The sequence below is a fragment of the Labrus mixtus genome, chromosome 12, assembly GCF_963584025.1.
Source record: "Labrus mixtus chromosome 12, fLabMix1.1, whole genome shotgun sequence".
Classification (NCBI taxonomy): domain Eukaryota; kingdom Metazoa; phylum Chordata; class Actinopteri; order Labriformes; family Labridae; genus Labrus; species Labrus mixtus.
In genome coordinates this window covers 12,096,449-12,113,707 of record NC_083623.1, presented here as the reverse complement: position 1 = coordinate 12,113,707, position 17,259 = coordinate 12,096,449, and the positions used below count along the sequence as shown (strand labels likewise).

At 40.5% G+C, this 17,259-nt stretch overlaps 1 protein-coding gene across 1 annotated transcript in view; it reads right to left on the bottom strand.

The window, feature by feature from the left end:
- adgb (androglobin) overlaps positions 1–17,259 on the bottom strand; it is a 40,544-nt gene that overhangs the window by 5,023 nt on the left and 18,262 nt on the right. The window contains exons 18-32 of the mRNA XM_061052016.1: positions 16,955–17,093; positions 15,426–15,540; positions 14,360–14,521; positions 13,436–13,574; positions 13,150–13,275; positions 10,471–10,564; positions 9,599–9,730; positions 9,275–9,428; positions 8,803–8,990; positions 8,266–8,432; positions 6,525–6,700; positions 3,940–4,051; positions 1,451–1,614; positions 247–402; positions 6–84 (exon numbers count right to left, since the gene is read on the bottom strand). Coding sequence (XP_060907999.1) covers positions 6–84; positions 247–402; positions 1,451–1,614; positions 3,940–4,051; positions 6,525–6,700; positions 8,266–8,432; positions 8,803–8,990; positions 9,275–9,428; positions 9,599–9,730; positions 10,471–10,564; positions 13,150–13,275; positions 13,436–13,574; positions 14,360–14,521; positions 15,426–15,540; positions 16,955–17,093 — 2,103 coding nt within the window. The remainder of the gene's footprint in view (positions 1–5; positions 85–246; positions 403–1,450; positions 1,615–3,939; positions 4,052–6,524; positions 6,701–8,265; positions 8,433–8,802; positions 8,991–9,274; positions 9,429–9,598; positions 9,731–10,470; positions 10,565–13,149; positions 13,276–13,435; positions 13,575–14,359; positions 14,522–15,425; positions 15,541–16,954; positions 17,094–17,259) is intronic.

Below are 17,259 nucleotides of genomic sequence, written 5' to 3'. Positions count from 1 at the left end.
AAGACCTCTGATTTCTGCATCATCCACGGGAGTTTCGTTGTTTGCTTGCTGTTTGTTAAGAAACGTGAGACGAGACTTTAAAGCCTAAAAAGACAGGAAAACATTGATTGAAAGTTTGAGAGGACAAAATCAAAATAGACTTATTGATAGAGATATTTCTACAGGAGATACACATCAACAGGTAAGGCTAGATTTAAAGGAATACAGGTGTACACTACATATTTCAAATCACAACCTGTGTCTTACCTTGGCACAGCGGCCAGGTTCGGCCATCTCCCAGGCTTTTTTAATGGCTTTCATCTCCTCTAGTCTCTCTGTGTCCTTCGTCACCTTGATGCTCTCTGCTTTGTTTTTGTCACTGACCACACGCAGCGTCCAGTTCGCCTTTGTCAAGTCAAGGCTCTGCACATATCACAAAACCACATGCACACACAATAACCACAAAGGCTAAAGAGGGTACTGAATGGTAACCACACAGACATCCCAGCTGAAGGTCACAGAACGACAATACATCACAAGTCTCTTTCAGTGAAACTCAGACAGTCAGGGACACAGCCAGTCAGCCATTCACTCAGGGTGTTATGTCCTCTTTTGGCTGTCTAGTCGTCACTCATTAATAATTATGAATCGCTCTCAGTTCATTTATTCAGAGATCATTATGTCCTTTCTGCTGAGAGTAAATATTGAAAATTGAAATTTTGCAGACAGAAACTCTGAAAATCTGCCCTGTAATGCAGAGGAGAATAAAATACATTTTTTTATGTGGCTGATTCATCAAGAAGCTGTGTTTCAGATGACTAGACCAAGTCTGCTACTGCAGACCACAAGATTACTGTTTGAATAGGTGCAGGTCATCCAGCCTGTTGTGGGATTTGATTAATGCCAAGTTTTCTCTTTGTTAGAACAGCAGAGTCAACTTCATATGCAAATGATAACCTGCTGATAAAACAAATTGCAATTACGATAAAAAAAAAAGAGATGTCAGATAAGAGTTCAACCACAACACGCTCATTATGTGAGTTTCGGATGAGAGTCTGTGAAGAGCAGTTGAGTGTGTACTCCACTGAAGTGCCTCCACATCCTCCACTCTTTAGACGTCATTATTACTGCTGCTGGTCATTCTGATGAGTTTTGACCACACCTCCTTGTCTTCCAAGTGTAACACTTGACCTTAATAACACTCATTTACACACAACAGTTTTCATATCTACCTCTGTATTATATTTGGCTTTTGCAATCAAATGAGAACATCTAACGCAATAAAAGCCAATGGATCCAAGTTTAACTTTAGAGAAACACAATTTGCAAACATATCGAACAGCTGATCACGCAAATATTTTCTGCATAGTGACCGACAGTCCCTCAACAGCTCTTTCAGTCTATAGATATAAGTACTTGTACATAATATTGGTCCTAGTTTGCAGATCACAGCTTTATGGTATTTTGTTACCATTACAGCATCCTGCCGGGGGCCAGATTTTGAGACGCCAGCTGGCTTCCCTTTCTCCTTGTCACCTTCTCCTCTGCGGTTGGCTTTGGGTGTATTGGATTTGTGCCTGTCATGGACAGGGGTGTCAGTGGTGGATGTGTGCTTCAAGTCCTCAAGCCTGAATACTGCATTTTATAAACAGAGATAAGGGAGATTCAGTTTTGTTATACAAAAACTAAAGCGTTTTTAAATGTACAATGGTGTATATACAGTAATGTATATGTCATTCATAGTATCTTCAGTTCTGTAGAGTTAAATATTTGTATGATACTGAGTGCTGTTTAATTTCATTGTAGATGTAAAGGCTCAACAAAGGACAAAAGTTAAAAATTGGAAAAAAGCTATCCGTGCAACAAATCTGATTCATGCTCTGGAATGTTAAATTCAATTACATCATCCTTATCCAATAAAATAAATTCAATTCAACTCAACTGTCAGCCTCTGAAGTAAAACATGGCTTTGACATTTAAATGTATCATGTTTAATATTCTGAAGATTTAATACACACTGTGTCCTTTGTCATTACAAGGAACCTCAGCTGTTCATGATTACAGTTTTTCTGAAGTGGGACTGTAACAAAAAAAAAAAATGTGGGGAAAATGCTGCACGTGTTGTGTGGTTTCATGTGTGCTAGATGGCACTGTTGCACTTTCAAGCCAGAGTGAACACAAGCCTCAGCTTAGATGAAGCGTTTACTATGAGGCTCACTCCTCTGACACAGCGAGGAATAATAATCCATCATTTAGCTGACACCCTGCCATTCTGTCTGAACGGCTTTGTTGCATGCTCATCGAGTTAGTCTTATCTCAAGTCACACAGAAATGTTCATGTTCAAATTGGATCTGAATATCAATCTCTGTCGTGTAATTTCAGGCTGATACAAGTCTTGAAAACTGAAATGGCTGTTTATGGCTAAACAAGATCTATTCACTGAAAAGCCGAAAAGAATCATGTTTGGATACTAAAAATGTTTTCTAGTAGTAAAAAAGCAGAAATGAAATGTCAGCGAGGTGTGGACGGAGAAAACTAATGCTGCATGTACAACACACTGCTTACATCTGAATGCTTTTACAGTATACACTGAGGTATAAAGCAGTGTAATAGTGCATGCATTTAACATACACAGTGCAGTATTTTGACTGCAGCTTGTTAAACAGCTTGTTAAGGAGGTTTCAAAGCTTGGCGTTGCATGTACTGTAGTGCGCGTGTATCCGTGTAGCATGTAGGGAGCATGATCAAGGCCGCGGCCTCACCGCTGAGACAGAGCTGAACTGGGTGAAATTAATTCGCTTTCCTGCTGAGATATTTCCCAGGGCACCAGGGGGCAAGAGCCAACTTCATTTGACTTCCCATTGACCCACTTACACAAGCTTATTGGAAAATCCACAAGAGCTTTGTGTGGACATTGGCCGACACATACTCACATGGACAAACGAGAGCAAGAAAAGCTTAGCGTGCTCACATATATCTAAGAACAGAGCACACATGCTAATGACAATATGAACACACGGCACGTTAAAGCAATAAAGAATGATGACTTTTTATCTCATACAGAACTATTACTGTCACTTACACAGGGCTGCCTGTCTGTAAACTGAACACATCTATCTGTATATACAGCTTGTTTATTTTATGCCTCCCACTTTGAGACACACATATCCACCTCAGATTTCATTCCATGCAAACTGAATGGGTGAGCACAGACACTATTGTCAGGTGCAACAGATAGAGAAGAATAATGATTCACTGACAAGCAGGCTGCCCTTTATCTTTCGGCAATCATGCAAATTGTCACCCATGCAGCACCTCTTTCACATCAACATTCATCCGTGCCGCAATTAATTGGTCCCCCTCAGAATTTTTAAAAAGCTGCTATAAATTTCAAAGCCCTGACTTTACTATCAATCCAATTTGTGCGACATGATTAAAGGCGGAGGAGCAGAGTTGGTGGCAGAGGACAGGATTATTGCCTCAGCCAACGACCAGTGGGCACAAGAAATCACACTCTGATCTGCTAAAGCAGCTGTATTCATTTGGCTTTCATTAGGGCTTGTGATTAACAGGACTCTGGCTAGCGGAGGCGAAGAACAAACACCGCCTGCCTTGGCCCCCTGACACTGCCGTATCTGAGTATCTGCCACATTTCACACCAAACGCAAAAAAATCTGCTGTGCACATGCAAACAGGGAGGAATGATCAGAAATCCATTCAGGAGCAAGAAAAGGTAAAAGTGATGTTTTCAATTAAAATGTTTCAATAACCTTATGAAGTGCTTATAGGGATTTTTATTTTGATGTAGTATAAAGCTTTATATTGCTAAATCATCAAAAATACTCGCTTACTTTCAGGAGGAGCACATTTCAAAATTGACTAATTTTCTATTTTTCCTGACGGGTACTGAGTTGAGCTGACATGTTAATCTAGAAATGAAGTTTGTTTTAAGTATGTACCTCTCATTTCTTTCTTCTCCATGTCTCTGAGTGACTGGACAAACTCCAGTTGGGATTCATCCAAATCCCAGCTCTTATAAAGCACCTCTGCTTGCACCACGTACTTGTGAACCTGTGAAAAAAACAAGAAGAGACAAAAGCCATATTACAGTTCAAACTAGACTTGAGCGACACATACAAGAATTACACAAACAAAGCATCAAGAATCTCGATTAAAACAGAAATAAATGCAAAGCCAAGAAGAGATGAATGCTGATCAAATGTATTTAACATAGACTAAGCTGTGTTATTCATGCAGATTATTCAGAGACAGACAGAGAGGTCTTAAAGAAGAAACTGGATGTTTTTGTTTTTCACAGTCTTTGACAGAAGCACATGCTGGGCACAAAGAGACAGAGGAGACCAAGGCCATGCAAGTCAAGATTTTATAATGAGTGGTCACTTCCATATCTAGCACACTGAACAGAGGAGATTTCAACAAAATCCCAGGCTCAGAATCAAACTATTAGAGCAAGATATTCCCATCGCTGCACATAAGATTATACAATCAAATTTGTGTGAGTGTCATCAGCCATGTGTGTTGTCATGTCGGTTGCCTCAAAATATAGATCACACTACAGGAGCCTTGAGCGTTTACGCACAATTACTGAGCATCTTTATCTCCCTGTGCTGTAAACACAGTGCTTTAATCGTTGACCCTTAGCTCCAAGTCTTAATCAATAGTCTCACTCCTGATCAACAGCTGTTTATTCTGGCCGTTCCTGATCTGAAGGGTGCACTATGAAGCCAGAATAATGGCTAAGTGAGGAATGTTTATCTTAAAGCTTGAGACCTGAGTGCCACAAAACTGGCTTTCTTTTAACCCAGATAGATTAACATTGAATTGTTGATTTCATTTCGCAGGGACAAGTCATAACGATAATGTCTACCACATCTACTGTGTCAAAAAAAAGATACAGCAATTCAAGTGCAAAATATGATACAATGTCTGAAGGATTTTGATATGACTTGTGTGATGTGTTTGGAGGTGTGTCGATGGATCCAGAGATGGATAGATATACTGTACAGAATATCACCTTTGTAAATGAAGCTGCACATCTAAACTGCTTTGGATTAACATTGCTTTTGGGCAGTTGTTTAGCTCAGTTAGAAGAAGAGGCATACCCATTTAGAAACTATAGTCCTCAAAGCATCAGCCGCAGGATGCATTTCTTACCCTCTATCTACTCCCAACATTTCTAGTTTTCAGTTGTCCTATCGATAAAAGCAATAGTAACATAAATGGACTGAGAGTATACTTCCTCCTATGACGTTCACTGTGAGTTATTAAGATTCTCAGCTTAGAGAAAAAAAGTCCTAAATGATCAACATGTTCTATCAGGAGAGATATCTGTGCTCCCTTAGTTTGTCATGCTTTCAAAAAATGGATCCTGCTGTTGCAAAGCGCAGCTAATTGCGGTGAATTGCCATGTGAGCACCTGTTGGCACATGCTCTGAGAAGAAGGCATTTAACCGAGAATGATGGGGAGAAACTGTTATTCTGATACTTCATGATCACTAAGAGAGTCAAAGGAGGTTTTTGAAGAACTTGTCACCAGTCTCCTTATGTTTGTAATACAACATTAACAAAGCCTTGCAGTCACAGCAGCACAAACTTTAGGAATCGCATCAAGGTGACCTACATGCATTCTGTTGGAAATTCAGAGAGTAACACTTTAAACACCTGTCAGGTAACTTTGTGAGCTTCATGCTTCAAACAAAGATTAACAGCAGTAAATATCAGATTTATTCTGGTGCTTTGTGTGCCTTTACTTAAGTCAGGACAGTGGGTAGAGTCGGAAAATCAGGGAGAGAGAGAGAGAGAGAGCGGAAAAATTAGCTAACAGGTTCTAACCGCTTCGAGGACTGCAACCTCTGTACATAGGGCGCTCAAAAACTAACCATCCAGCCACCGGGGCCCCAGCTGTCTGTATATCTGAGGTGTGAAAATATACAAAGAGGAGATTTAAAATACTGTTTGTTCTCCAGATGTATCACTGACAGTCACTACAGCAAAACAAATAGACCTCAGGTGCTTTTCACAGGTTTATGGACCCATGCACACAGGCAATTGCTGTGTCTTTGTGTGTATCTGACTATGTAAATACACACTTATAGCACCTACTATACACTTTGGGAATCACCAAACTGGTGTGTTAAATAGAGGGGGGTCTGCAGACAATCAAGAGACTCATAAGTCATGCACAAATCCCTGCTCCCTGACAAGCACTGATAAGTCAGACAGTAACAAAAAAAAAAAAACAGCCAACCAGTTTCTGCTGCTCTTCTCTTGTGATTTTTGTCAGTGTGAGAGTGTGTGTGGGTGTGTGTAAGTTTGTGTGTGTGTGTGTGTGTGTGTGTGTGTGTGTGTGTGTGTGTTTGTGTGCATTCCTGAGAGTAAGGCGTAATGTGTATCTGGCAGTGAAAAATTGATATCAACACAGGCAGAAAGCAAGTGGGTGAGAAAGACAGAGAGGAAAAGTGAGATGCGCCCTTGTGTGTGTGCACAAGTGAGACCAGTGAAGTGTTTGAGGAACAGCAGATACCACGCAGGCAGCTGTCACTGATACCGCCGTCTCCGTGGGAGGTTGAGGCTGGTCCAACGACGAGTTTGATCTCCCAGCTGTGTTGTCCTGTCGGTTTCTGTGCTGGAAAGTGTCTGCCACCTTCACTCCCTTGTCCTGGGAAGAGGATCCCTTCTTCTCGTCGTTGCAACTGTCTGCTTGAAGATAAGAAGCAAGTGGATATCTTAGAAAAGACAAGAGTGGCCGGCATTTTGAACTAACTGTTGGAAGCAACGACTGAACAGCAGATTCAAGTGTTTGAGAGGCGAGCTTTTGAAGAGCTCCTGTGTGAAGTGCCTCTTCTATCTGCTTGTTTTTTGTCGCTCTTGATTGTGTCTGCATAGCTAAAAATTCTCGTTCAATATTACAGTAGTTCAGGGGTCAGTTTGACTAAAACTCAAGCAAAACTTTTAGAAAACTATTTCTTTATAACCATTTGTGAGGGATATTTCTATGACTTGTGACAACAGTGCTTCGTGCAACAATGACTTTTGAAATCTTGATCGGCATCTGAACAACAATAAACGATCACAGACCTCATTAGCATATTGCTTTTAAAAAGGACTTCATGCAATGCAGAAATTGAGCTGAATCCTTCTTGTGATCGAGTCACAGAGAAAAGAGCACCACGACCTTATGACTGTGACACTATATATTTCATTGAAAAAGGTATCTAAACAATTTTATTTTGGGGCTTTTTGTGCCTTTATTTGAGAGACACATTTTGAGAGAGAGTAGGGAATGACATGTGGGAAAAAAGCCACAGGTCAGATTCAAACAGGGCCGCCGGCTTCGAGGACTGCAACCTCTGCACATGGGGTGTAGACACTAACCACTCAGCCACCGGGGCCCCAGCTGTCTGTATATTTGAGGTGTGAAAATGTACAAAGAGGAGATTTAAAATACTGGTTGTTCTCCAGATGTATCACTGACAGTCACTACAGCAGAGCAAATAGAGCTCAGGAGATTTTCACAGGTTTATGGACCCATGCACACAGGCAATTGCTGTGTCTTGACTAGTCCATCTTGTTACCAGATCGTTATTATTTTTCAAGTCATGACAGAAGGAATAATGGTAGTGAGAGAACAGGATGGCTGAGGGAGATTAAACAGAAAATGTGAAAAGGGAGGATGTGAAAAGTTCTTGTAAACGTTAATAAACACCATCTTTGTGTCAAGCTATCTGTTCTTACCGAAAACAAAAGTGTTTGACATCATTTGCATGATTTTAAAGTAAGCTGAGAGTAATTGAAGACACATGGCAATTCAAAATATTTGGGGGAAAAAGTGAAAAACAACAATCTAAAGTGAGAAGTGTCCTGTTGCCTTTAGTGCACTAAAGCTAAATATAACTACCGTCAGTCCTCACCAATCCCTCTCATACAATATGACCCCTAAATCACCACTGTAAGGGAAACAGCTGCAGACAGGGGCCCTGCTGTTTTTAATTCTGCTATACGGGAGGAGAAATTAACCAGAATTTAAACTGAGGTGTAGAAATTTAAACTCTAAAGTACCATGAAAGTATATTCAACAATGGTGAAAAGCTTTACACTGTTTTAATAATTCACTATTAAATTTTAACTGTTAATTTATATAATCCAGATTATAACAGATGTAATCAAATGCTTTAGATAAATACTGTAACTTCCTAACACACAGACAGACAGGAGGCAGAGGCTTTCATTTATCAGTAACTTTATGACAGAACCTGAGAGTTCACCTTCGTTTGCCAGGAAGTTGAAAACAGGAATAACCACGTGGCCCCTCCCAGTGTTGCTGATCATCTCCTTCTCCTGGTCCAGAACGGACAGACGGATCAAAACATCCGGCTTGGAAGTCTGAAACTGAATCGTTCCTAAAACATCCGCCGTCACATCCACAAGGTATCTGTGGAGAAGTTTCAAAATGGTTGTGTGCATTAATCCCTCAGAGCATCTACAATGTTGTCCTGTGTTAGAAAACAGGGCTTTCTAGAATGTTATCTTTATGTGCTGTTGGGTTGTTATCAAAACTGGTTTACAATCATCACATAATCATCACACATTTTACAGAGTGTAAAAACTGAAATTTCCCCTTGCAGGGATCAATAAAAGTAAATCTTAATCTTAATCTCAGATTCAGACTGTAAACTATAGTCCAAATTGGATTTTGGATGAGCTATTGGTGAGCATTTTATATATGACACACCCTCTTCAACAACGACAAGTTTTAATCAAACAACAAAGATGGATTCATCTTTTGATAAAAATTCACTTACCGACATATGAGACTTTTGTCATTGGGAATGTAATAATCCCTGAATTCCTTCACTGAAAATGTGTTGAGGGGCATCTCATGGGACATTTTTGGCAGGAGTCCCATTGAGCCAATCAGGCACATCCTCCACTTGGCACCAGCCGGGAGTGACTCAGGTGTGATGGCCTCTGCTACAAATGTATAACCAAGCTGCAACGCATGGAAAGAAATGATATAATGATACCAAAATATCATTATTGTTTTAAAAGGGACTGTGTAAGACAGACTTAGATAAATAAATCAACAAAACAGGTCGCCCACATTATTTCACCAGCCATCCACAAGACTGTTCCCAGGTGTGGGAAGTATGCTTAAAGTGAAGTGTTCCATCATGGTAATAAGAAAACTGGGATCGGACTATATTACAAATGTAATCAAAATCTATGTGGAGTACACAAAGGGTTAAAGTACAAAGATTTCGAGCACCAACAGACCTTGTTTGGTTTATAGACCTGAGCTGCTACTTTGTTGAAAACCATGTCCAGCTCCTCTCCTGTGTCGTTATTTATGACGTTCATCAGACTGTTAGGGATCGGCGAGTAGACCTTTGGTACCAGCAACATCTCCTCAGAAACCAGGAACACCTCCCTTCATAAATAAAAACAACAAAGTACACAACAAGATATCTTATTCCAAGGTCTGACTTATTGTCAAATAGATTTCCTCGATTTCTGATTAAATTATGAAATGATCTGTCGAGTAATTTCCGCCTGGATTCATACTGTAGGGGTTGTAAGATTTTTATAGTGTTTTCTAACCTGAAGACTAAGACCCAGGAGTTTGCTGTGTCTTGAAGGGAGACAGAGTAATCAGTGAAGGTGATTCTGGTCCAGTCATCCTGCTGACAGGGGTAGAGCTCTGCTGTCCTCTCAGAATGTTCAATGATAAACCTCAAAACACAAAGGGGGAGAGCACATTTAGAAACGTTTCTTGTTTGAATTGAAGAATTAAATAACAAAACCAATTAATCTTCAACATCTTTATCAAAGCATAACTGAGGTAAAGGATTGTGAATTAAACCCAGTTTAAAAATGACGAATGCACCTAAAATCTCAGTGTGAACTTTGGACGAAAGTGGATGTTTCTGTCAGTGAAAAAAACAACAACTAATGCTCAGAGGGTCACTAAAACAAACCCCCCTATTCCACCATCCATACACACAGTGACCAAGCTCTCACTGCTCATGCTCACACATACTTCCTCAGGCAGCGGGTCATTCGGCAGACGCTGCTAGTCGATTGGAACGGGGAGAGGATAAACAGCAGATGGTACCACTGGGAAAAGATGGAACACAATGTGGAAAATGCTCCCTGCCTGGCCACAACAGGCCACCGCAAACAGGAGAGGGAGCAGATTCTGGGCGGGCAGTGCAACAGGGAGACTAAACGCCATACGATATATATATATATATATATATATATATATACATATATATAAAACATTGGCACAGGACTGTATTGGGAGCCCTCATGATCTCTGGGATTGATGACGTATATGATATATGATACATCTGCTTGACTAGCAATGTGTGATGTTCTGTGTATGTGTACATATTACATACATACATGAACATGTGCACACATTCTTTATGAGAAGTCGGTCATTTTGTGTATTTTTATTTTTCATTTACCTTAGCAAGAAGGCAGCGTATTTTTCTGCATCCAACTCAACCTTCGACCACATGTCTAAAAGAATCTGAGACGCTTGGAGGTTCTTCTTCGTGCCTAAATGACATAAGGACACACACATCCTCACATTTAAACACACATAAATAGACACCAATAAAGAACAAGAGATAAACCATGATGCTAATAAAAACACAACACAAACATTGACATTTTAAAGTGCAATTCTTGCCTTATTCAGTGATAGGAGTACATTATTTAAATGTCACACTTATCTTGACAGACAGGTAACCACTGTGACAAAACAGAACCTTTGGTAAAATATGTCATACGATGTGTTCATGAGTAAGTGTGTGATGTGTTTGTTTTTGCACACATTGGAGAAATGCTCAAAGAGACAATTGTGTGTGAAAGATATTTGAATACGTGTCCTCCCGCTGCCTCTACTTCCCTGTGCTCTGCTCCTTCTTTTCAAATAGCCACTTTTCTTAAACTGATACAGCTATTACAGTGGGCCAAGGCTGCCTCTATTGAAAGATGGAGACCTCCTTATCCTCACCTTTACAACCACAGAGAGGCAACAGACAGAAAAGCAGGCGGAAAGGAAATCAAAGAGTTGAGGGACTTGTGGCATTTGGGGTTGTTTGAGATAAACAGATATACCAGGGAATATAACTCTGAGATCAGAAAAGGCCAGCGTTTTAAGCTTTCTTTAAATGAAAAGCTTTTCAAAGCGCAGTTAGACAGGCAGCGTTTTTTAAACTATGATTGGTGTTTTGCCGTTTACTTTAAGTGCCAGTCTGAAAGCTGCACTTTATGCTTTGACAAGTGAATGAATCAAATCTGAGATGACTTAACCATGACAGGTCCCATTTCAGGGACATCAAGCTTTTTAGCCTTTGTGTTCATGTTTATGGCACATAATCGACAGCAATATTTTTTGCATTGGTGGAAAATAGTTCCATAATGATGTTGATTTCTTTTGGATGTTTGGTGTGCTTAAACCACTTTTAAAGCCACGGAACACGAGGTAAAATCCCTTCTTTGCTATGAATGCCACCGATTTCTGAAATGCTGCTTTAATGAAGCTCCTCATACCCCCATGTGTTTAAAGTATTGAAATGTTGACAGTTTCATGTTCATCACAACTCAAATAGACTCAGTAAGCTTCAGGTTTTGGGCAATGAAGAGAATGTTGTGTCACCTCGAGAGTTTCTTTAAACAGTGGTGCACCATAGTAAGATAATTAGCGCAAACTCTTAAAGGCAGAATGTGTGACATTTTACACATAAATACAGAAGAAATCAAGTGTAAAAGTCTCTCTGAGTCATGGCTGTCTACAATGAGTGAGAAGTGTGAGGGTGCGTTCGAATTGTCCCTCCTATCTCCTTTCACTATCCACTTTAGGGTTAGGGTTGATTGTCAGAACAACGAGATCACCTTTCCCTAAATCCTTTATGAATTCTCCTAACATCTTTCCTTAACCTCATGACGTTTTCCCCGGGGTTAAGGTAAAGTGGATAGTGAAAGGAGATAGGAGGGACAATTCGAACGCACCCTGAGTCTCGCCTGCTGTACTTTTGTCTGGCCGTCGTTACATCATGTTTACATGGATGGGACAGCCTTGGGTATAAAGCTGTTAGTCAAGGAAAAGAAGAAGAATAACATAGACTATTCACTGCTTTTTTTCGATGCCACATAAGTGTCTTTAGATCACGATCATTTCATGTCAATTTATGTGCAAATATGAAGCTATGAGTTAACCAACGTGCGCTAACATTAGCCTGCTAACACAACAATGCAGGCCACAGGCAATGGCAGCTCGAGCAAAGGATAATTTTGTCCGCTGCTTGTGCTTAAATGTGCTTAATTATGGTGCGTTCAAATTGATAACTCCTTTGTGCGAATGCGAGGGATTGGAGGTGTGTATTGCTGGAGGAGAGTGACACTGTTTTGGTTTAATGCTGGTGCTCAAGGGCGACATCTACTGGATCAAAAAGTCGCACATTCTTCCTTTAAGAAAATTGGATTTTAAAATTCTTCATTTGAAACTGAGATAAATTGCCTGCGACCTGCACAAGAGCTAGTTTAATAAATAATTATTCCAAAGCAACACTGATAAATGTACAAAGGAAAAGCTGCTCAGCTCTGTCTGCCTTGTCTTTCACTTTGTATCACTTTGGAGAGGTTTGGCTGATAGATGCTGGAATACTGTTTGCTTGTGTGTGTGTGTGTGTGTGTGTGTGTGTGTGTGTGTGTGTGTGTGTGTGTGTGTGTGTGTGTGTGTGTGTGTGTGTGTGTGTGTGTGTGTGTCCTCCATGGCCACTGCTCATCTGTCAGGGTGTATTAGTAAGAGTGGCATCTCATCAATACATTTTTGTGCCTCTGCTCAGGGGCTCAATATACATGCCAACAGGCTAAATCAAACAGTAAATGGAAGGAGAAGAAAGTGTTTTGTGTGTGCATGTGTGTGCATTCAGACACAGACTAATAATCTTCAAATGAAGCTCAGGTATTCTGTTGTTATAGTTCTTATTATTTTCCCCACACATTGTGCCTTTAGCCTTCCCCTCTCTGAAGATGTCTTTGTCTTTCAAACATTGAACACATTCAAACATTGTGCTCTGATTACAGAGCACAATGTTTGAAGACAAAGACAATGTTTGGTGGGCGGGTAATGTTACCTGGTTTTGAGGCATTCAGGACCTCTCTCACCAAGTGCCCTTTGAATCCAGCCTGCAGAGTGATGACTGCATTCACCTCCCTGTCTGTTGGCTCTCTTTCTCTCCAGCCTTCTGGAGGCTCTGCATCTGCTTAACAATTAAAAACTGCAAGTTAATTTCCATACGCTAATAGGTACATATTTGGATATTAGGAATGGAGAATGACAATGAGGTGCTATAACAAACATCAGTTAGGCATGTTTGATTCCTTGTAAAACTGTGTTTGAGCTGAGACATTGGCACTTACATGAAGTAGAGTGTTCTTTGGGGACAGTGGTCAAGACTAAAGGGTCAGCTGTGAGGGCCAATGAAGCCAAGTGCTCCTCTGTTGTCAGCTTTCTTCCCATAGCCTCACGCAGCATGTGGTAAACTGCAGAGTTAAACACCTTAACACACACACACACACACACACACACACAAGCCATACATACAGTTAAGTGATATCATAAGTACATCATACGAACCAAACTTGAAAGCAAAGTTAGACTTTTTATCATGTCAATTATCCCTCGTTTACCATGGCCACTTTCCAAAAATCTAAAGATGACCCAAATATTACATTTTCAAACTCATCAGAAATATGGTGTAAAACATTACAAACACAATGCTTTCTGAAAAATGTAAGCTCCTATGAGGACTTCAGAGCTGGTTATGAAACACACTAATAGAAAAGATCGATGCCTCTTTATGACCTTAAAAGCAAACAAGACCATCAACATGAAAACGGAGAATTTTTAGATGCAAAGTGAGTGAAATATTTGACTGTTAAAAGAAAAGCAGGATGAGATACTGTATATTGTAAAACAAATATAAAAAAAAAACAATTCTTTCACATGTACAGACCAAAAAAGATTAGAGGTACTGCTTTGTCCACAGCGGATGCCAGAATCAATACAAACGGAAAGTTCTTCACAGCAGCTTTCAACCAGGAGCCTTGTGAAATAAGTATCAGTCCAGTACATTTTTTGGCACCGAGCAGAGTTGAATTATTTTTCAAAGATTCAGACAACTGTATCTGCTTTTCACTGCAGAGCCTAATTAACTCAAATGAACGCTTTGCAGTCAGGTGCACTACTTAAAGAAAGTCAGTCTACCTCTAAGAACAGCCTAAAAGAAGGAGGAGCTTTTCAAATTGTCAACATCACCATATAACCAGAGGTAAACAAGCTACCTTTCGGTGTTTTGCTTGGTTGGTGTCCATGTTTCGGGGACGGTGAGCCTCATCCAGGGCTAGTCGAGCGGCTGGCTGGTCCTGCTCATGGCTGAAGGAAGCCACCACTCTGCACAGAGCCCTGAAGATGCAAGAGGCCTGCTCAGTGAAACGAGAGCTTTCCTGTTAAAGACAGAAATACAGACAGGGAGTAATTTAATTTAGTTGAATAGCGATGAATTAAACAGAAAAAAGGTTAAATAAAATAGAAGAGCAGAACACCCACACATTGGGACTGTGTGGAAAATTGCTTCAAGCAGGTGAACTGTGGATGGCAGACAAGATCAAAACATTGCTTCTTTGTTTTTCTCACATGCATTAGACTTTCAATACACCCATGTGTCTGAAATTATTTTTGTTTCAGAAAGCTGATATTTTCAGCAACAGAAACATGAGGCTAGAATCTAGGAAAGCAGAGGGAAAGAATTACTGACATGTGATTTATTAAACTGAGGCAAGCCTTTTCCAAAAATGTTACAGCCAGGATATTGCTACAAAGGCAATTTCCTCCTCTCCTCTCTGTATATTCAACCAAGCTCTGTTTTGTACTTTTTAAAACTTCACAACTTAGGATGCACGAGTTGCACTCTCCATTTGTTTGTCTTTGTGTGTGTGTGTGTGTGTGTGTGTGCATTCTTGGGGTGCAGCCTTGACAACGAAATTCACCGCTCTGAGCGGTTTCTTGCTCCTTTGTCTAGTCACGGTATTTCTCACTCACTACATGTCCTTCTCAGAGACTCTTGGTATGTGTTTGTTGAGGGTAATTTTAGCTTTCTGGTGAGAAAATGATCTGGAGGCTGAGAATAGTATTAAAGCAATATGCATATGTTGTTTGAACTTTTATCAAATGATGAGGGTAGTCATGATGCTAATTTGAAGGGCTATATATACTGTATATATATTGCTTTAATGACATGATTTGTTTCCTTACTTTACCTCACTCCAGCTGTGGTCAGAAAGGTCATCCATAGATAAAAGATAACTATATGACCATGACTGTAAACTGTAAACTAATGCCCTCTGTCACCTTGGTAAGCTGTGCCATGACGGTTTCTTCATCCCCAAAGATAAAAGGTGATTTGCTGCACAGGTGAACGTGGTAACCCAGTGCTGCCTTCGTATGGAAGGACAACACATGGCGCCTGGAGGAGGGAGAAAGACTTGTGATTATTATTTAAAAACAGGACCACAAAGTCCAGACTCACTCTACCTAATAAAACAGGGGTCATCAATCTTAAATACTTAGGATCATAGCTATACAGTATGTGCTGCCCCTTAGTCAATCAAAGAGGGATGCCGCCTTCTTAGATCGTTTCAGTTGAAACGCCATGACTGTACAATTAGACAGAAAATGTGAACAACTAGCAACAGTCCATGCATTCCACTGAATTCCCTTTTAAGTCTTAATAATGGAACTACGTTTCTGTCACAAGGGCAGCAGCCTAATGTCCAGTCTGCTGAGTGCCAGGCTGAGTTCACAGGGCCTTGTCGGGCATGAGAGAAAGAAACCCCACTTCCATGGCCCCATTAGCTTTACATAATTCAACAATCCAAGCCTAACTAGATGGATGAGCATCAGGCAAGTGCTGCAGGAGAAGAGGGCATTCTACAAAAGGGAAATGGAAGGGAGAGGGCGAGGGCGAGAGAGAGAGAAAAAAAAGGAGAGAGTAAGGAGGAGAAGAAAGGGAATAAAAGGCAAATGTAGGGTGAGAGGAAAAGCAAGAGACTTGTACAAAGGGAGATGGATGATGACATCACTTAATAGAATAACACAGGTTAGTATGTTCCAATAAAGTGAAAGAAGAAAGCACACTGGGTCAGCGAAGAGATTAAAGGAGATCGTGTAACACCTTCTGATGGGATGACCTTAACAAACAGAGAGAAAAAGAGAGGGAGTGCATTCAAAAATGGTCGCTGCTGAGAAGCATGGACACATTGTCTCATCTCTCTTAGTGACAGTGTGCTATGGGGCATGTGGGCATGATAAGTTGAGTGCTATGTGTGTGATTATGGCTCAGTGGTAATTGCACTGCTGCACACCTGCACATGACCCCAGAAAACTAGGCCCTCTGATTCTAGGCCAAGCAGCACCCATTAATAGAGACTAGGACAGAGGCTTTTTTGCTGCTTTCCGGAGCATCCGAGGCTAGGCAGACATCTCACTCTACAGTATGAGAGCTTTAAGTAGACTTCAGAATGGCAGGGCAAAATCCAAATAAGAGTGAAAAGCTTCCTTTTCAACCAAAGCTCTCAAGGGTCCCATGCAAAAAGAAAAAAAGCATTCATTTTTAACACAGGTTCCCAAAGTGGGAATAAAAAAGCTCTAACCATGGCAGCAATGGTACCATTATGATGAGTGCTTAGGGTGATTTAAGGTTATGAGATGTACAAGACTACTTGGATATCATATTTCAAGAAACATAAATGTAGATTACAGAAACAAGTAGCATAGATTTGCAACATTGTAGTCTGTACTGGTTCCCTCATGAGCCTTATCCCAGTTTTATTTTGATCAATACAGTGCACAGTTCTCTGTATTCATCAATGCTGTCCTACCCTGGGGGTAAGTTAAGCATGGCTGCCTTCGAGGACGTAGACTTGATGGTGAGAAGTGGCAGCTGAGACTGCAGGCTTATCCAGGAGTACGGCTGAGCGATAAGAACTGCAGACCTGCGTGCAGCTGTCATTTCCTTTTCTAGGAGTGGAGATAAAAGGTAAAAGGGTCAAACAACACGGTCAAATATCACAAACATGGTGATTGTGATCATACATATTACAATCCTGGTGATACTTATATTATCAGAAAACTGTTTTGTAATCTAGCTATAGATGTGTGTGCGCATGTTTTTTGTAGATAGATT